The sequence below is a fragment of the Thermobia domestica genome, chromosome 7 (assembly GCF_964235325.1).
Source record: "Thermobia domestica chromosome 7, izTheDome1.hap1.1, whole genome shotgun sequence".
Classification (NCBI taxonomy): Eukaryota; Metazoa; Arthropoda; class Insecta; order Zygentoma; family Lepismatidae; genus Thermobia; species Thermobia domestica.
In genome coordinates this window covers 281260551-281283091 of record NC_137460.1, presented here as the reverse complement: position 1 = coordinate 281283091, position 22541 = coordinate 281260551, and the positions used below count along the sequence as shown (strand labels likewise).

At 35.4% G+C, this 22541-nt stretch overlaps 1 protein-coding gene across 1 annotated transcript; it reads left to right on the top strand.

Annotated features, from left to right (window-relative positions):
- Nucleotides 1-581: 581 nt before the first annotated feature.
- On the top strand, nucleotides 582-1505 carry LOC145689761 (zinc finger MYM-type protein 1-like). The gene has a single exon (XM_081763963.1). The coding sequence runs from the start codon at nucleotides 582-584 to the stop codon at nucleotides 1503-1505; it is 924 nt and encodes a 307-aa protein (XP_081620089.1).
- The last annotated feature ends 21036 nt before the right edge of the window (nucleotides 1506-22541 follow it).

Below are 22541 nucleotides of genomic sequence, written 5' to 3'. Positions count from 1 at the left end.
AGAATTGCCTTACTGAAGACACTTTCTTCTTTGCGTTATTTGGCTGTTCAGGGACTAGCTATAAGGGGTCATACTGACGACAAAAGCAATTTCAAGCATTTGCTCCGATTGAGAAGTGAAGACAGCCCTATCCTTAAGTTGTGGTTTGAACGAGAGAGAGAGAGAAAAAAATGGTTATCACACGATATATGTAACGAAATGTTATCAATTATGAGTAATGCAACTTGTGTCCACTATAAAATCCACAAAGTATTACGCTTTGATTGTTGACGAAACAGCAGATATCTCAATGAAAAAACAGATTTCCTTTTGCTTTAGAATAGTCACCAACGATCTTGAAATTGATGAAATTTTTCTAGGCTTTTACTCAACAAATGACACACATTCAGAAACTCTTTTCAAAAGAATTCAAGATGTTCTTCTACGTTCCAGTTTAGAAATAACGTATTGTAGAGGCCAGTGTTACGACGGCGCTTCCAATATGGCTGGCGTACGTGGAGGACTTCAAGCAAAAGTATCTAAATTAGAATCGAGGGCTCCTTATGTGCATTGCTTTGCTCACTCTCTTAGCTTGGTTGTTCATGTCAGAGCAATCTTTATCAGATAAGTCAGATGCTGGTGCCAAAGCACATGGCTTCCTGGTTCAAATGCACTCGTTCGATTTCTTTTTTCATCTCGCATTGCTAATGAAGCTGTTTTGTCACATAGATAGCGCAAATACAGCATTACAAAAGAAAACTTTATGTATTCAAGATGCTGTAAATATGATTTCAAGCCTACAGATCACTTTGCAGAATTTCCGAACAGATACTGAATTTGACACGTTCTGGGCAGATGTAGTAGGAAAAGCAAACGAACTTGAGCTTTCAGAACCAGCTCTCCCGCGACCAAGAAAACTTCCAAAACGGATCAATCAAGATGATAATCCCCATGAATATGAAAACCCGCAGCAGCTATATCGTCAACAATATTTTGAAACTATTGACACAGCAGTACAGTGTTTAGAATCACGGTTTGATACTAAAATAAAACATTTTCTAGGGCTCTGTGGACGGTTTATCATTGGTGAAACAAATGATGTTAGTGCTATAGACGAATTTTACAAAGACGATATAGATATCGAACGGCTCAAACTACATCGTGATATGTTACTTGATCTTCGCAAAACACAAACTAACTCCGAACCTTTCCGAAGTTTCGCGTGTGTTCTTGACTTCTTAAAGCAAAACACTTATCTTCAAACCATGCTTTCAGAAATCGTTAAGTTCGTTCGATTATTTTTGACGCTACCATCCACTACTTGCACAGCGGAGAGATCCTTTTCTTCTTTAAGACGACTAAAGTCCTATCTACGATCTACCATGGGACAAAAACGGCTCAACGCGTTAGCAATTTTAAATTGTCATCAAGAACTTTCTGCAGCACTCGATCTTGATCTTATTGCAGACGAATTTATAATGCGCACCGAAATTTGCAGACAAACCTTTACTATGAAAAAGAAGTAATTCTCCATTTGCCACCTACAAACCTGAACCTGGATGGAAGAAAATCAACTAAATGCAAGTAAGTTAACATAATATTACAATTTAATAAGAAATTTAAAATTTGGTAATCATATCTTATTCCTATATCTATTTTATTGTCTCGTATCATTCAAACATTGGATTTGTTCAAACCTTTTTTTTCTGCCTCCCAACACAAATATGTGTATTGTTATGGGAGAGAAGTCGCCTTTCATATACGAACAAATAGTCATGTCCCATTGATGTCCGTTATTAAGAGGTTTAACTGAACTTATTATGAGATAAAAGGCTAAACAGTTTATTGGTTATAGTGAATTCTTAGCCATTATCGTTTCTGAATTGTTGCAACTATATTGTTGAATTGACTTGATTATTATTCATCGTATCTTTTCAGCAACAAGGCTATATGAGACATGGATCTACAATTTAAGCTGAAATCCGACCCATTGTAGTTCAACGCTCTCCCACCGGGAATCGAACCAGGGACTATGTGCACCAAATGGAAGCTCGCTAGCCACTAGACCAGCTGAGAGGACTGCAACTGCATTGTGAGGAGTTGTCAGTAATCCATTATTGACGCACAGAAACGAGGAACGTAAATAGTAAGAAAGTGAATGAAAACTGTCAACCAGAACGAAGCGGGGGAGGGGGAACTTAGGCTACAAGCAGGGACGTAAGCAGGGGTGGGCCCTGGGGGTCCGGACCCCCCCGAAATCCGGACTTTTTTGTAAATTTAGTCTAATTTTAGGGGCAATTTTACAATTTTTAATATAATTTAGCCTGAAATTGTGTTTGGACCCCCCGAAAAGCTTTGGACCCCTCCCGAAATAAATTCCTGCGTACGTCCCTGGTTACAATGTGTCTAAATCCACTCTGATTAAAACCAGTTGGTTTTCAACCAACTAACCCTAAACCATTGTTTCCATTTAGAGTAGTTGAGCCCCCCCAATGTTTTCTTCGTGTCGGCGCCTATGATACTTTCTATAGTATTTATGAAAGAACGTGTAATAGAATCTATATCAACAAAATACATCATTCGTCAAAGTAATCAATAACGTGTTCATAAAACAAATTAATGGACATATTACATAAAAGTAAATTAGGCTTAAATTTTAACCAATAGAAAATACATGCTATTCTGTAACAAGAACTGCTACTCAAAGCCATTGCTACAATCACTAGTTGCTATCATGGCCAAGTGGTCTAAGGCGATCCTTTTTGTAAAACACCCTAAGAGCTTAGTTCGAGTCCCAGAGAGTCCAACGCATTTTTTCTTTCTCTTTTTACGAGTTCTCAATGTTTCTGTCTGTATTCCTGTCGGATTCGATTAAATAGAATTTGGAATAGAGACCAGTATGTATGATAAATGATAATTTATTTGTGAGTCTCCACTCGTCTAATATACATTTTCGAGAGTTTTATTTTGGAAGTGTATATAATATGGAATAGTGAAAATAGTAAAGTAAAAAAAATATTCTTATAAATATAGGTTAATTAATTGGAGTTGAGCATGACTTTCATTTTAGGATTATATAGAGATGAGTTACTTTCAAGTGCAATGCGAAAAAAAGTGAGTTTTAATCAAACACAAAATTGTAACTTACAGGATAACTTTTACATGATTACTATTATATTTTTTATGTTTTTATTATAATTCTGTATAAGTTATGATACTACTATTTCAAAATGTAGAACGAGAAAGAAGTGTAATATTATATTTGTTACGCAAACCTTTTAATCAGGGATAATTTCAGGGAGTAATCTGAGGAAGAATTTGAGACCCTTCTGAAGCTAAGAAATTTCTGCCTTCGGGACCTATCTTCGATCAGGCTTAATGTGGATTACCAGTGAGTATACCCATCACCCTATTAAAATTCCCCCGAGGATAATTTTCTCAAATCACCACTGTTTATAATTAGTTTTTTGTTACAAATCAGAGGATAATAATGGGAAAACATACTTTATATTTTGTTTTCAGATATGGATTTTAGTTTTGCAATTAATATATTGTTCCGTCTTAACCGAATTTGAAACAAAAGAAGTTTCCAATGAGTTACTCAAATAAATGTTTTCCGCCTCCAAATGAAAATAGGAAGAGACTTAGAAAAACTTATTATCGGGTTTTAACACACAAACATATGATTGATAGAGTATCGACCTAAACCACTCGACCATTATGCATGCTTTTACAGGCTTTCTTTTAACTTTTGTGAAAGAAGTTTACTGTTCCATACTCGCTTTTGTTTATTGCGATACGACTATGAGTTCTCAGCGAATATTTGGACGTCACAGCTCTTGTAATGTATAAAAGTGTTTGTAGAATAAATCACATTCAATTTTACGTCCTAGTAACATACGTAAAATCAGATTGAATTCATGAAATGATTGAGGTTGAAGTGAGCGTCTTACCTCAGGTAACTGCAGTTAGTGTCTGATGAAGACAACGTTACGTTTTCGAAACTGTTACACTGGAATTTAGTTTTTAATAAACAAGTGTTTATACTCTGGTCAGAAGTGTTTATTATATCTTGAAGTTCTTAACAGTGCTTTTTATATTGGAGTCTTTGTAGATAGACTGCTCCAGAATATTTATTTTCTTAACATATTGAATAAGATTGTAATACGAGTGATATCAATTTTTTTATACTTGTTTGTATAACAATTATTGTTGTGATTATAAAAGGCATTATAAAAGCATAATACTTTTATTAAAATAAATACTTAAAAAAATAAGATTATTTTAACCTAGTGGAAGAAAATATATACTGAACCTATTTAGTTTACATAGATATATGAGCAAATAATATTTAACCATTATATTACATTACACCCAATGATTGAGTGACACCTCATGAACTTCTTTCTTCCTGCGCTCCACTTTTCTTTTCTCTGAATTTAAGAAAATGGGAAAATTAATTCTAGGTATAACCAACATCACAACGATAAATTAAAATCAGATTATGAGCTTGCTGCTAAGTTTCTTTATGTATAATTTTAAAGAGTAAAAATTGCGTGACTGGGACCGGGATCGAACCTAGGGCCTTCTGACTTTAAACTGTACAAACGAAACTCAAAGCTTTACAAAGTTAAAATTCCAAATTCCAAATTGAATTACAAATTACAAAATGTATTATTATTGCAATATGTTTACTTAAGCATAATGAAAGATTAAAAACTTAAAATAGCATGTTTGAAAAAAAGCCATTTCTTCTATACAATATGAAGAATGTGTTGACATAAATAAATATACAACGTTATAAAATCATGCCAGGTGAGTGAAAAAAAAGGAAAAATAAACCGTACCATGAAAAACAGTTGAAGAACGCCTGATCTTAAGTTTTTCCTCTTCTGACAAACTAGAATTAGATATTATAGTTGTTGGAAGAGAGGTGAAAAATATGTATAAAACCAAGAAGAGATTCGAAGTTTTCTACCGTCAAATAAAAAACGAGCCACCAGGAAGGGAAAAATACCCTCTGAAACGTATCATAAGTTGGTGCAACACTGCATGCTTTCCACTAATCTAATATCTTCAGTGTTCTTGCAGTAATCAACCTCCAAAGCACCCATGAAATCATTCTAATTATAATGTTTATATGTAATTCCTAGACTTTGGATCTTAAAGTCCCAGAAAGTGTACATTAGAATTTTAGAGAAGTGCTTTTGAGGGAGTTATTTTAACACTTCGTAAGAAATTGCACAATTCAAACTTTGCCTTTCCAGAATTTCTTAATGAATTTCAAGCTAACAATTATTATAAGGAATGAAAAAAATCGTTATATCGTTAATGGTAGGTGAAATCTGGTGCAGCATAAAAGCCTATTTACTAGCCTATAAAGCTTAGCCTATTTACTTTTCTAGAACTACATGGAATATATTTTTATTGAAAAAGTCCTATATTTGATATAGTGTAGATCGTGACATCATCGTTTCACGGTCTGAAATGGCACTGAGGAAGAAATATTTTGACTTCTGTTTATTGACCAAACCCACCACAAATTACAAAGTAACATAACGCTTGGAGGGAGTGTTATCATTGTGATGTGGAAAACAGATTTACCATAAAAGTTTACGATTCTTATTTAGTGTGTTAAGAAATAATTTCGACCTCAAAAGCATTTAAGCCATTTAGAAACGTGAAGGATTTTAAAATCAAATTTAGGATATTTTAGATCCTAATATCCAAATTAGTACGTTTTATGTTTAGAAAATTAGTATATTTTTATTCATATGAATTTTAAATGTAAAAAAAATACAAAATTTTTATATTAACTATAAAGGAATAAAAATAGAACCAAATTTAATAACCAAAACCCCATCTGCATTTTTCAAACCTTTTTCAGTTTCTTCTGGTTTCCCTGCCTGAAACCCATTTCCTTGACTTTCCAGAATATGGACACCATACATTTTAAGAACTCGTATTTCCCAAAATTATCAACATATCGGAACCAAATTTTACAAAACATGGGTATTCGCAACACCTTATTTCGGTGAAAATCAAAATCATCTATTAAAAAAGTTCAAAATGGTGGCCGTTAAATCTTTTCGATTCGCAATCCCGAACAAATCAAAATCTAATTTAGAACAAAAGTGAGTATTACCAATACCTTAGTTTACAATCAACATCAGCATTCTGAAAAAAAAAACAGCAGCAGTTTCAGGCTTTCTGAAAAATCTGTTTCCGGTAGCCTTGGGCCACAAAATGTACTTTCTTTTCATACTTTATTTAGTTCAAGCAGATCACTTCAGATATATATAGTTGTACTAGTTTCAAGACAATTGCTGCAAATTGTGATTAAGATATGTAGAAAAATTCTGAAACTAGTGAGGTACAATTCAGAATATAAACTGCTTGGGATTTAAAGACTATTAAAGCATACGAAACACAATGTCTCATTCCGATTACATTTAGGCAGAACCTGGAAATAACAATGCAAAACATCTTCTAAACGTCACAGGTGATCACTCCATGAATGCAACCGGAGTGGTAGATTGTGTTTTCTGTTTTAATAATATTAAATCGCAAGCAGTTAATATTTTGACCTTACCTCGATCACTAGTTTCAGAATTTTGATACATATTTTAGCCTTATACCAAATTTGCAACAAACAATACCTTCTAAATTTGCTACAAACATTACCTTCTAAATTTGCTACAAACATGACCTTCTAAATTTGCTACAAACATTACTTTCTAAATTTGCTACAAACATTACTTTCTAAATTTGCTACAAACATTACCTTCTAAATTTGAAACAAACATTACCTTCTAAATTTGAAACAAACATCACCTTATAAATTTGCAACAAATCTTACTTTATAAGTTTGCGGCAAACATTACCTGATACATTTGCAGCAAACATGATCTTGCGATCGTGAAAACACTTTCTGCAATATTGCTGCAAACCTTTTAATATTTTCACCAAATTTATCAGCTCATTTTCGGAAATTTTGTCAAAGAAAATTTGCACAAAATATTTGCAGCAAAGTCCTGGCAAACTTTCTTGCTGTGCAGTCGCAAACATTTCGTTTGTATTGGCAAATGTTTTCGTTTTCTGAGGCAACTTTGCTGCAAACTCAGCCAGCGTCAACTTCGTTATTTGCATTGAACTTTCGGCAAATTTTCCCATTTGAAAAGGCAAGTTTTTTGCAAACTTTTTAGTTTGACTTTGCAAATTTTTAAACATTTTTAAAACATTTTCTGTGCTATCTGGGTAGGTACCCACTCGGCATTTGTCGGGTATGATAGCCACCTGGGATTGATCTCAGGCCCGCCTGAACGTAACGAGATCGTACTCCTGGGTGTTTCCAGGGTTTTTCCTCATTGAGACCAAGATTGTTGGGATGATAGCTTCAAAATGTAGGCCCTGGACGCTATCGTCCCTCATCATTAACTTCGTTACTTCGGAATTCTCTATTTCATCCATTAATTTGCTATTCTGTACATCTTCCTTCTGTTACATAACATCCTGCCAACGTTGTTTCCGAATTTACTTTCGTCATGAATTTAGTCAAGTTCTACTTACGATATGTCTCACCATCAGTATGAGCTTGTGATCCATACTACAGTTCTTCCTGTCAGCTCATTACATATCATATTTCTCTCCCAGCAACTCAGCTTACGTAGCAGCCATGTTACCAAATGTCATTAACTGTTGCCTAAGAACGTGGTTGAATATTGAGCACTTCTTTCAACTCAAGCAAAATCGAACCTTTTTACTATTTCGCATTATGAACCTGCCACTCAATAGAAGAATGCCCGAGACACCACTGATTTTGAAAATTGCATTTGGTTTCCGTATATGCACTTTTGTGCGTTGCTGTAACTTCAATTATTTAAACACCTCTGGTTCAATCCCAGCTCGCACCGAGTGAACATTGTGGTGGACAAACATCGTGTGAGTGGGTTTTCTCGGAGTCCTCCCGTTTTACCCCGCTTTCTTGATTCTAGCATTCCATTCATTTCTCATTATCACCGTCTCCTTTAGCCTAGCCGGAATAATAGTGGGACGCAAAGCTTAAAGATTATATTTCATTTCGATTGTTTACTTTTTGAGTTGCACGTGCGTAAAACATCGTATTAACCTATTCATGAGCTGTAGCTGTCAAACGGGAAGAAATATGCCAAAGTGTTTCCTCTCAAAGTTGTTCAAAATGTAGCGATTGTTTCGATGAAGGCAAAATCAACTGCTGTTTTCATTTAAAGTTCTGAAGATGCCCCCGGTAGAAATATCCCTAGACGCCCCTGATACGTATGTATAATTAAACCTCCACTAACTTATAGTTCCATAGTATTATGGGTCAGATCCTGGACGAAAGACGAACTAAATTCACAGACACTCAGATGGGTATGGACCCCCTCCGTAACACGATACTAAGATGCTATATTACTCTTCACAACGTACAGGAACTATTCTAAATTCAGATATACTTAACACAGAAAACTTCGCGTTTCTACAAAACTTGACAGACAATTTCGATTTGGGTGTGTTTTTTTTCTGACAGAAAACATAACTGGTTTGTTTCACTTCCAGTGGCATAAGAAGGCACTCCACTATCAGTTTGGAATGCAGTGTAAAGCAAAAAAGAAAAGAATCTTGATAGTAAAACATAATTGTATCTGATAAGGAGGAAAATGCACAGTTTACAGTTTGTATTGTGTATGATTATTTCATGGCAAAAATAAGTACGTAATAGAAAATCACAAGTATTTGTTTTGTTACGTTATTGCAGTTTAAAAAACGATATTTCTCTTTTCATGGAAACTCTGACAAATTTTGATTAAGTCTGCCATACCTTCCGTAAAAACGGGACGTACCGATTTTGGATCTAGTGTCCTGCTTCCCCGGGACGGGCAAATATTCCGCAATTTAGTTTCTGCTCTCAATCAGTGTTTCAATGATGAAGAATAAAGATTGTGGTTGTGGTTCCCACACAGACACCTGAATAGTTTTAAAACTAGTATACGATAAATTGAAAAACAGTACGCATATATTGCTGAAGCTTTAGTATGTTCTGAACTTCCCACAATAAAGGTGAAAAGGTAACATCATAATTTATTGAGTTTAAAAGTTAAATCTCTATTGAAGGACGTATATGGATCTGACGAACCACCTAAAGATAGTTTTTATTCTTCTGTCAACACTTTCTACAGTGTATCGTATGATTATCTAATTTCATGGGGAAATCAGTTTTCAGATCTTGGAACATTAACTTGATGTATTTTGAAATCAGAGTTTGAATGGCCAAGATCAAATATTGAAGCAAGTCTTGATAATTAATAGAAAACGTAGATAGTAAGGAAATTGATAGTACAATACTCTTTAACAAGTTTTTTATTTAAGGTATTGTAGCAAAAGAGTTAAATAAGTGGATTAGCTCAAATGTCAAAGCACACGATTCATAGGTGGCTGTGTTCAGTATCCCTAAGGAAAGATTTATAAATGTAACAGTTCCCTTAAAAGTGTCGAGTTTTTTCTCTGCATTCTAGAGTCAAATGCAGGACTAAAACAAAAAAAAAGTATTTTTTCTAAACTGAACCACTTCTCGTCAAGTGAGAAAACAAATATTTTAGAATCCATCACAGCAAATGCTTTAATTTTGAAGCAAAACTTGCACTTTGCATGCACTAAAATATATGATCAATTCCTCTGCAATAAAAATCTATGAAGAGGTCTATTCTAGTGATAAATACAAGTACGTTGAAGGATTCCTTGTTTCTTATATGAACAATATGTGCTAAAAAAATCATTTTACATACAATTGAAACTTCCATGTTACTTTTACTCTTCTTAGTAAATTACATTGAAATATGGTACGTTATCAAAATCGATATTCTTATATTTCTTGATTGTTGTCATGAATATTTGATACAACAAGATCTCACGTTCAGTGTTTAAGAAAATAATATTACATTTCGTACAATATATGAATACAAATCCATGTACTAGACCTTATTTTCTTTCTGTGTATACCCTATTTTTACTTTTTCTTATTTATTTTTGTAATAACAACACTTAATTTTGTTGCGTCATTGTAGAATGCACATGATTAGGTCTGTGTGGGACATTGAAGGTGCATGTTTTTCTTTCGTCTGCTAAATTCTTCAATAACATTATTTGAATAGCATATCCAGATGAAGAAATCTCACGTAAATGCAAATCATCCACACGAGTTCCGCAGAAATGTAAAGTTTCCGAGAACAGTACAGATTATTCGTTACTTCCTTGTATCTATTTCAAATTATGCAGTCAAAATGTTTCCAAAAAATGTAGTGTTGAAAAATTGAGGAGAGGGGTCAAAGGTGTCCCGTATTCTTCTGGAGAAAAATATGGTAGGCTTAATTTTGATCCATGTTGCTCTTTTCCTAGTTTTGCCTCTGTATTCTTCTGTAGCTGTATTCCAAATTTTTGATTTTTTTAAAAATATCTCCGATAAATAATTCTACATCGAATTATTCAGCCACGCTTGCTGGAGCCAGATTGTCGCTCACCTGCATTCAACAATGACAGCCTGTGTACCATCAAGCGCAAAAATCTGCAGCAGTACTGGGGATCAACTTGCGATATTGGAGCGAACATTTGTGTCCTTCTGTGACCATTATCTCTCATGTATATCGCACAAAGCTACTTAATGTCCCGTCTAATGACTTACGCATTGTGTTGAGCTGAAGGTTTGGAATTTAAATCTTTCCTTAAGCAAGAAATTGGGAAAACTTAATATTTCTGGATATTATACTTAAGTTACCCTTTTCCTAAAAGGAAATGAAATTGACTTCATGACTAAAACATGAAGTCCGTCCTTCCTTTCTTCCTTGACAAAACACTTACAATCTAGTACAATAATTCTGCACGACACATATTGAAATTATGGTTGAGCACAGTGTGAGTAAGTGGAAGCTAGTGCAGTTTTTGATTGACCATAGCATGGTAGAAAATCACACAATATATCTCAAACAATTGGCAATCCTATTATAAACATTTACAAATAAGGACCTCGATGTTTTATTTTCGTGTAATGTTATTGCCTGTGATGAGCTATTGGACAAACGAAGGACACATACATTTTTAGAGGGTCGGCTGTTTTTCATACAATAAATGATAGTTTTATTATGTTTGACTTATATTACAGCACAGTGTGTGTTTTGTTGCTGTTTTCGTACAAATAAAACTTATTTCAAGTAAAAATTACAACTAACAAGTAAAGTTTTACCTTTCTTTTTTTTTTTCTAACTAATGTTGATCCAACGCAAAGCAAACAGGTCGACTAACTCTACTATTATTGTTTGCTAGACACAATGAAAGTTCTCTTTTCAGTTGAATTGGATTTACAATGTTGCTAACTCTTCAAAAAACAACGTTGCCTATTCTTACTGTTTAAAATTAACAATCATAACAAAGAACTAGCCTATAACTAAAATTTAGCGGGAAAAGCGCTAAATTGGAAAACAGAATATACTTGCATACCCAGACGCTCAAAGAAGAAAGCTTGAGCCACATAGCAAATGTATGCAATAATACAATTTTCTGACATGATATTGGTTATGATACTGACGTATAAAATTTCATATACAGGATGCTTTAAGATTATAGGAGTTTGAGTAGAGAGCCTTGATGACAATCAGGGGGCAGGAGTAGTCACCAGGTGCGCTCGTCTCTTTGCCCCTCTGGCGTCGTCCCTCCTGCAAGTTGCAGTTATAATGATTTAACCCCTTCGGTTTCTACGTCTACATTAGTGGAAGCACATTAACCCTCCGTGGTCACTCTGGGGTCTGATTTTTTATTCTGATTTTTTCTGTTGTTTTTTTGAAAAGTTTTCCATCCAAGTAAATTCAATTGGTAACACTGCCTGTTGTTATGGCTGGTAAACTGCGTCCATTGCGAGCTTTGTGCTATACAAGACGCTTGTAAAGAGTGTTTGGGATCCAACGCACCCCAGTGTGACCGGCGCGTAAACGTTTCCTTCTTTTACTCGCTTTTTAATTCTACCTGTTTTCCTTTATTTCTGACATTTCTATTCATGAAATATGGCTCAGAGTAAGTTTAAAAAAGATGAAATACTTGAAGTTTCGCTTGACAATAATGACAGTGGTATACAATATTTTCGTATTTTTTTGAAGTACAAGGGCCAAAGCGTTGACCTTTTCAGGACCAATTGCTCGAATGCTGAGCCAGCAATTTAAACCTCCGTAGTTCGACTCCTCATTAACGTAGAAGGATTATTTATGTGTCTGTCTCTTCAGGAAGGATAAACCTTTCGAATGCTGTGCGTTTCATTCACATAAAGGTCTCATTACAAAAAGGTAGGAGGGCAAATTGAATGCTTTTGTTCCCCTCTCCCTCAGCATTTAGAAGAGAAACTCTCTCCCCAAAGGGGCTACAAGCATAAAAAGTGACATCAAGAAAGATAAATGAACATACTAACTAGTGACACCATGTGTATCGCCATTGGGCTTGCGAGGGGGAATCAGAGGCATATTGAATTTAACCTTTTTTCAGTATATATTTTTATAAAAGTAGAACATATTACCTGAAAATTGGGGGACGCTGCCAACACTATTATTTGCAATACTCCAAAGAATAATATCACATGTTCGCCAGACATTCGGAACAATCATATAAAAAATAAAAAGATGAAGATACAATAGCAAGGGATAAAAAATTCGGAACAACGTACCTATGAGAATCATCCTGTATATATTTATATATTGCCATCTACCCTGACTTTGGCAACCCTAGCGACGTCCCTAATTGTCACAGAGATGAGAAGAATACCTCGTTGAAAAACTTATGGGACACAGATTCTAACGAGGTAACTTTTGTGCCTCCCGTGCCCAACCCGTGAATGAAGAAGAATGTAAAAATCGAAAAAAATACACTTTTTCGAAGTTTGTACAGCTATGGCAACACCAGGGTCCGAAATCTCGGGGGGACGGGAGGAATTCCCCCCCTACCAAAATTGTTATGCTTGCATTTCCCACCACCAAAATCTGTAGGGGGGACACCTTAATAGTAGACTAGAGGGAGAGATGGAAAGCAAATTTCATAAATGAATAAAAATTTTAAAAAAATATAATCATGGTCACAGCTTCTAAAATAAATCTGTAGCTTATCTATGAAACAGATTTAACTGTCTTATAGGCTGTAAGGGGTTTGTTGCTTGCAATTAAGATATACACATAAAACTGTGGCAACTGTGGCTAGGTTTATTGTTGATCAGTTGCGTGCAGAATTGGTAAAACTTCTCAAACAAACAGATTGTTTTTCAATTTCAGTGGATGAATCCACACACAGGTTTGCAGATAAGCACTTGCTGTTATATGTGGCATATGTGGGTGAAGAAAAAAATCCTTGTTTTATTTATTTATTTATAAATTAGTGCCATTTGAAAATGCCGATGCAAAATTCTTGAAAAGAAAATTATTCAAGTATTTTCCGAAGGTAGCATAGATTTTTTTAAATCTTAAAGAAACGTTTGTTGGATTTGCTTCGCAGGGGCTGCAACGTTCACCGGGAGAAATGAAGTGTTGCCGCTTGAATTAGAAGAAGTGTCAATCCATGCCTAATTAGCGTACACTGCATAGCTTATCGAATGGATCTTGTTTCTGAAAGAGATTGTGGTGTTGCGAATGCTGTTCACAACTTTTAATATTTGTTAGACGAACTTTACAAAGTGTTCAGTAAGCCAACTGCAGCTGAAAAAAACTTTTTAAGTATCGCATTAGTCACAGATGCTGCAAGACTGCTAACAATAAAAAGAAATATGTTTTACATACGTAGGATTTCAAATGAAAGGGACGCATTACTGACAGTCTTGACAGATTTTTCTTGTACAATGTAATTTCTACTTTCGAAGCGTGAAAATATTGACCACTCATTAAAGACCGCTCTAAACTTTGTGGTATTTGAAAAAAAAAACTTTCGGAGAAAAAAATATATTCCTAGGTATCCTGGATATTGCGTTCATTCTGTCTATTATTAGTAAAACGATGCAAAAGGAGTCAGTTTCGTACAATGAAATAGAGAAAATAAATTCAATCCACAATCTCAGCTCTGAGAGAAATGCATGTAAAAGATTATGTCTACCTCAGTCTTTGTAAAGGAAAGCATTTAGTGCACTGCTGAAACCATCTGATACAAGGAGTGATAATAGTGAGTTTGATCAAATAAGGAGTCAGGGTTTAGTAGACAAAGTGGAAAGCATATTTCCTTCAAATAATGTACTAAATGTTTTATAGTGTTTGAAAATAAAGATCGTAATAGCATGAGTTGTTCACACGGTAACGTAGACGTATATAAAGCAGCTCAACTGTTGGAATTGTTGCAGTATCAGAATGGAAAGAGTACAAGTCAAGTTCTACGTTGGTAAATGACTTTCCAGTTCTTAAAACCTTAACGCCAAAGTTCGCTCAGTGCCATTATCAACTGCTGCCTGTGACTGTGGATTCAGTGATGGTGATAATATTAAAAATTCCGAAAGAAACCGTATGTTGGCGAGTACCTTCCAATCTTTATTGACAATAATTAAACTTAATGGATCTGGTTTGAAATTCTGGGATGCTGTTATTGTGATTGATACGTGGCTTTCACCTGGATAACAAATGTCCAACTCACGTTACACACGGAAACAAAAAGTGAAGAGAAGTTTAATTATTCTCTAACGTAAGATCACTGGCGCAAAATCCCGGAGGGATAAGGGGGACATGTTCCCTCCAATCTTGGAGCTGGGCGACTGTCCCACAATAAACCGATTTGAAATGTCCTTTTTGCGAAAAACATGTATTTTTGTGTCCGATTCCCACAAAGGAAAGTGAGATGAAATTGATGTCCCTCCAGAATAAGCCTCAAATCTGCCCGCCTCCCAATGTTGAAGACACCTCTGCTCTCTGATCTTCCACAGGACTGCTTTTCAACTTCACAAATATTTCGAGCATTGCTTAACAATAAAAGAAAAAGAAACGTTCTTACTTGTTTCCCCCAACGTTGAAGACAGTTTTGCGCCGCTGCGTGAGATACGTTATTGCAAACTATATTTTACGTTTATAAATACATTACCACAATCAATCAATACTCGTATTATTGTGGCTCTCCCCGCTGGTCTAGTGGCTAGCACGTGCGACTTACAAAATCTTGAACGACTACGGTGTTTAGAATTCCACATCTAATAGCGTCGCTGCTGAAAAGGGAAGTTAAACTTATATCAGCAAATCAATCATATTATTGTGCTTGTGTTTTCATCTTATAAGTTAACGATCTACAAATACCCGCCAAGGCTAAGCAAGACGGTCACGATGAGGAGGGTTAAGAACGTGGAAGGAAAAAGGAGGACCCCGAGAAACCCCACACACAGTATTGATATACCACAAGCAGAGCCTGGCGCCAGCTAGGACCCATCCAGGTATGCCACACAACTGAAGTGAGCGCTATACCGCTGAGGAAACCCGGCTTTTCGTTGTGCTTTCAAGTACTTGTATTGAAATCATATCTGTTATTTATAATATAGTCTATTGTTGTTAATAATACAATATAGATACGTAGTATTATTTGGACTTACATAGGTGACTGGATATCTGAACGATCAAACTAAAACACTAAATACTTAGGGAAGAAACAGTAATTTCATAAAAGTAATAAAAACTTTACTCCGGCTCTATAGCTCATGGGGATATATGACTCGCAAGGTGGAGAATTTCAACTATGTAAGTCTAATGATTGGTTAGCACATCAATTCTCAGGTGTTATTATTTCTGAATTTAGATCTCATATTGCTATTTTCGTGAATGAGGTCCTCAATATATGGTAAACACAAGGGGACTGTACTGCCACGGGAGTCTAATCCTGCACCATCCGCACCGAAGTGCAGTAGATATTGAATGCAGTAGATAAGTTTACCAATTAGGTGAAAAGAATAAATAACATTATGAAAGTATTTTAAATAACAATAACGACTTGTTCGAACATTTATTATTATTATCATTATTACTATTAGTAATAATAATAATAAAAATAATAAATATAATAATAAATATAATAATAACAATAATAATAACAATAATAATCATAATCATATAATGACAATAGCAATCATAATTAAAAAAAAAAACAACTTGTAAATAATAACAAGAAAGGTAGGCAATAGCTGACTAAATTTATCCACTAAAATGACGTCGTAGTGCAGAGTTATATGCAGATTGAGAATTAAATAAGTCAATGGGTGTATGCGACATCTCGTTGTATTAGTTTAGGAAGCCGGTAGAACAGAGAACGTTGAACTATTGAAAGTCTAGATCGTATTATGTGTTACGGTTTTCTCTGAAGGGAATTCGGAAATACGTCTATAACATAATAATAAATAGAATACCACCAGCAGTGCACCCCGGAATATTTTTCTGAAGAAACGACTGATCTGCATTCGTATGGTGAATTGAACTTAAATACATCCCACCGCCGTAACTTAGATTTTTTTCGGGAGGAGGGTGGTAAGCATTAATATTTGTGCCCACTAGAAAAACATCGCGTGGGCCCTCCCTCAAAATTCGAAAATAGCCCCTTTTTTCATCTTTCTCTTCTTCTTTGTGGGCCTCCCGGAGCCTGTGGACCCTCCTGCACGGCAAGGTCTGCGGGGCCGATAGTTATCCTTCTGGGCCTGTTCCATACATGACAAATTAATTCAGGGGCAAAATTGACATATCTCAAAGACGTACGAATAAATAAAACTTCTATGGCTACTACTAATAGGGAGTATTTTTAACTGAAATTGTCCCACGACTCATTTTTGTTTGTGCTGTTTTGTTTATGTAATATAGTGAACCTGTTTGATACTTCATTTATAATTTCATGTTCGTATCGTATATGGATTAAAAATATTTGTCTTCAATTGGATCCCCCTCGAGCGGCGGGAAGCTACCCTGGGGAGAAATTGCCCTCCTGCCCCCCACAGGTTAAGACCCTAATAGAATCCACTATTTATGAACATTGTTTCTAGCATTTTCATTTTATTTAGTGAAGGTATAACTAACACTACAATTTTTCTCCTTCTACATTACTCAAACATTATTTCTTGCTTTTCACATGAGTGAAAAAAGTTTCCTGATAAATGTTGTGTGCTGCTGCGAAGACTACATTTAAGGTGTTTGTGTCGGTTTATATGTGGCGCAAGCACGTACGTTGAACAATAATCACGTTGCTGTGAGGGCGGACAGGCTATTGTATACAAGATCAAACTTCCGAAATCCATTTCATAGTTATATAAAAAGGAAGAAAAGCAACACCTACAGGTTTCTTTCTTTTGTTTTTCCTATCTCTGCGTAGCATTTAATCATGACTGAATCAGTGAAAGACTTCAGCGTCTTTTAAGGCAAGATCTGCATACAGAGGCCAATTAACCAGAATAAACACCTTTGTTGAGGCTTTTGATCCAAATGAAGGGAGAAGCCGCGGGTGCTCAGAGATAGAATGGGGTCCCTGGTTCGATCCCAACTCGCACCATATAAACTTTGTGGTGGACAAACACCGTGTGCATGTTTCTCTCGGGGTTCTTCCACTTTCTTCATTCCACCATTTCATTCATTTCTCACCATCATCGTCTCCTTTAGCCTAACCGGCATAAGCGTAGGACGTAAAACTCAAAGATTTCCAAATGAAGGCACTATCGAAGAAATGTGTGCACGCTTAAAACATCTAAATAGCATCTTGTCAAAACAGGAGGAGGTGCAAGATACTATTGAGACTAACTCGTCGTTACACGCACCCGCGGCAAATTGCCGCAGTTTTGCAAAAACACCTGCACTTTCCTTATTCTAAGACAATAGGGGCGGAGGGGCCGAGTTATCCCCTACCCACCCCACCTCTATCTGACCCTGACCGGGTTTGCCAGTCACGTGCATGGTTCTGGAGCGGAAGGGTGTGTATTGGTCACCGTGAGCAAATTGCTAACGGCGCGTGTAACCACGTAAAGATTGTTGTGAGCAGGCTGCTAACGGGCGTGTTCTAGTGTTAAGTGTTGTATTTTAACGGCCGTTTGCTCATTCTTTAAACTTATTGTTTGAAGAGTAGAACAACAGGTGGCACTAGTATTGTACAAAGCTGCAAAGAACAAGTATATGGTATTATTTTCCACATGGCAGGAGAACGATGAGATTTGTGAAAGTACAGATGATGCATGCAAACCATCAATTACCTTCTACAACAAAAACAAATGTGGTGTAGATGTCAGTGACGTCATGTAAAAATAGTATAGCGTATCGAGTGTATCAAATAGCTGGCCACTAACAATGTTCTTCTTTGAATGGAATGTTGGTGGAATAAATTCGTTTGTTATTTGGAAAGCCAACAACATGGGAGATAATGAGTTCAAGAAGCCTGCAAGAAAAGACTTCTTGAAATCACTTGGTCGACAGCTTATACGCAAAGAAGAATAGCTGCAAACTATCCAATCGCAAGGTCAATAAAGGACCGGCTAGTTGAGATATTTCAACTTCAGCCAATTAGACAAGAACCTCAAGCAGCACCTGATCAGCGAGTCACAATAGACTTTGCTGTATCTGCCCTCGTAGAAAGAACAGGAAAACTACTGTTTTATGCATCAACGGCAACACTCCGAAATGCAAGGAACATAAGACCATCAAGCACAGACTGCACCGAGTGTGACCAAGGACTAGCTGCAAACGATAAGGAAGGAGAAGGTGACATGTAAATATACGTTCCAAATTTCACAGGACTAGTTTCATAACATCACTGTTCTAGTACATTAATGAGGTGTTTGTACATTTTTTTTATTTGTAATAATAAAACGTGTGTCAATATGACGGAGAAAATTTCCTATAGCCCAAATAGCTAATGCGGCAATTTGCTCACAGCGCGTGTTCTGGCGTTACTTTGTAAATCCAAGAATGCAGCAATATGCTAACGTGGCGTGTTCTCGTGTAGTAATAGAAAATTCAAAAACTGTGGAAACATAACAAAAATTTTCTCAAAATCTTTAGGTTAATCTTTTTTAGGTACTGAAAGTGTCTATAAAAAGCTAAGAAGCCAAAATTTCATAGAATAAATTTTTCACTCTCAATAAAAATGTAAAAATATTGAAATTAACTATCAAAACTTGCGTGAGCAAATTGCCGTCATGGCGTGTCCTCATGTTACAATTTGAGGGCGTGTACTGACGTGCTAATCAAATTGAACCCGGAGCACAAGAAAACGTCCATGCAGTGATTGAAAATACTGTGTATACTGTATATTTCTTTAGAGACCTCAATACAAGCACTTGTTTAAAAGCATGAAAATAAATTCTACTGTTCCGCAAAATTTGATCCGCCATATTGGATCCACTATTTTGAAGATTTCAGTTTTGATAAGAAGTACGTGATCAGTGAGGTCAAAAACAACAGCATGCCCATTTTTGTACACTCTGAAAGTGATTTTGAATTTTGGGCACGTTTTTAGCATTTCCTAGCACTGTGCGTTTTCGCAACACAAGGACAGCTCTTTAAAAACAGTATTGTACTGCGAAAATTAGTACGTCTGGTCACCCTATGCTAGTCAGACCAATTTCGTAACAGAGAATTTGGTGCAATAATTGAAATTCAAACAGTATAGACAATATACTCCAATTCGAGGTATAAATCAAGCAATATCTAATAGAAAGTCCTCTGTGACATTCATATGTTAACACATTTTCATTGAATATAAATTGTTCAGTTTTCCTTCATATTAGCGGTAGTAAAGTTGGGGTGAATGCCGTAGTAAAGTGGAGGTGAACATAGGTTTATAGAATTTTAACAACGGCAAAAAAAAAAAAAAAAAAAAAACGCAATTACAAACACATGGCGACCATGACAGGACAAAATAATCAATCTTCGGATGTAATTGTGCCCGAAGATACTACTAATTTACTTGGTAAACCCGACAGTATTTAGAACATATATTGTAGTGTTTGCGTATAGAATCCAGAGTTTGAGTCACGTAGTATATGTAGCAGACTAGTTAAATTTAATTTCCTTGGAAATTGTTCAAACTTGTGAAAAAGGAAAGAGAAAATAATAAGCAGGCTTTAAATAACATAAAGTAAATTTAATTACTATAGAAATATTACTAGTATAAGTTTTTCGTAAGACATTAAAATATAACATTTTTATCTTTGTTCGCAAAACTTTTCTCCCGTCAACTTCCAATATTACGCAGAGATGAATACACACCAATCAGCTGATCACAGCCGAACACACACCAATATAGACATAACCTTCTGTTTGCACCTTTATTTATACTTATGCTAAGAATATTGTGAGGAAATAATTATAGGATACGTGTTAAGATATGTTAAAATAATTTAATAAGTTTTGAGAAGTGTCAAAAAAGAGAAGGTTTTGTGCAATTGAAATAATGACACATTAGTTTCAGAAAGTTGTTTGTTTACACTTTGTTGTTGAAGTTAGGCGTTCGTATTTTTCACTTTTATATTGTGAATTACTTGTTTGTAACTTAAAGAAATATAGAGAGTAGAATTACATTAGAACAAATTCAAGCATTGTTAGAGAAACAGTCTGCTAAATTAGAGCAGAAACTAGAAAATAACAGTGAACCTTTAGAACATAAAATTGAAAGCAATAGAGAATGAGTAGATGAATTAATAGGTGATGCAAACAGTCAATAACAGAATCAGCAAATGAATGTAAACAGTGCATATTCAAATTAGCGAAAGAGTGGACGTAGAATTGAGTTGAATTAGAAAGTAGACTTGATGAGTACGAAAGTATTGTAGTACGATTACTGATTACTGAATTCAATGATACGATTACTGAAATACGTTTGGAATTAGCTAGATTAACCAAACGCGTTGTATCACTTAGCGAAGAATATAGTAAAAGTGTTGGGCAATTACAGGCATCCATACAAGCGGTAGAGATAGAGTGTAGGCAGACCACCGAGGCCCAACAGCGTGATATTGATACTTTGAAAGAGGAATTGCAAAAGGTAAAAGGCCAATTAGAGAAAATAGAAGGACACCAGGTACTCACAGACAGAAAATGCGAGATTGTTAGTTTTTGTATGAATAGACAGGAAAGTACCGTACGCGAATTAAACGGATATGTAAAGGAACTCAAGGAAAAGACAGGTGAGATAGGTGAAGAAGTACAAGGGCAACGGCAAATTCTAAAACTTAACAGTGAACGGTCAGATGGAACCGAACAAACCTTAGAAAGTTTCAGTGAACACCATAAAGCTACTGTTGAAATGATAATGGAGCATTTTGAGAAATTGCCCGCTGTTATCGTAAAATCCGAACATGATCAAGATATTACTCAGGAAATGCTATAGATTAGAGAGAGTAAATCGTGAATTATTAGTACGACAGGAACATATTGATAAATTGCGACAATTGGATATTGATACACGTACGTCAACACGTAATGAGAATCAGTTCGATCATGAGTACCACGGCTCACAATATCAAAGTGAAGGTTTCGAATCCGACGGCCTCTAGTGTGTTTATGAATATGTAATATTTGGCATAATTTGAATGAAATTAGTCGTAACATCCTCATATATATATATATATATATATATATATATATATATATATATATATATATATATATATATATATATATATATACAGTGTGCGAATTAGATAATCTATATTGGGGGGGATAAAATTAGACCAACAGGACAAAGTCTGAAGGTTCAAATTTCAAAATCAGACAATAAATGCCTTACCCCCATATATATATATGTGTGTGTGTGTGACATCTGTAATAAATAAGAGATTTATTAATTTAATAAATCTACCGACAATAACTATGCACACATATATTGTCTGACATACACACACCCCACTAAACCGTTCAGGATGTGTTTAAATGGTGTACTCCCTCCTGTGCCCGTAGCTCTCTAAGGTTTATTTAGTTAATAATTCGGCCCGAGCGATAACCATGATCACAAGCATATGTTAATTTTTCCACTCATATTGAAAGCTTCCCCTTTGCGTTATTACATACAGGTTGCGAAAAAAATCTACTTCAGTCTTTCGAAAACCACTAAAATTATCAGTTAAACCGGACATTTTTTTTAAAAAAAAAGAACATCTAGATATTAACTTATCAAATAAGAAATGTATTGTTAGTGGTCCTGATTTCTGACATCAAGGTCAAATCGAAGGCCAAATATTTAAAATCTTTGAATTCAAATTTGTGCTTCTACTTCCTAAAGCTGTGCTCATCACGACTTTTTTCTCCAAATATCGATTCCGTGATGGGGCACAGGATGTCAACACTTAAAATTATGTTACTGTTAGGTTGCAGATGAGTTGATTCACTATGGGCTACGTTATTCAAATAAAGTAAAACATTACATTGAAGTTTTTCAGATAACATTATTAGTGTGGACAGCAAACTGTACAATGAAAAGATGAAAAATGAAGTGTTAACTCGCTCCAGTTGAAATGCTTATACAGGCACGGACAATGACACGAAGAACCAGTAGTATTAACAAATGCTGAAACAAATCTTCAATTATGCGCTTATTCA

Coding starts and splice junctions, on each gene's coding strand:
- LOC145689761 (XM_081763963.1), top strand. CDS start 582: ATGTCAGAGCAATCTTTATCAGATAAGTCAGATGCTGGTGCCAAAGCA.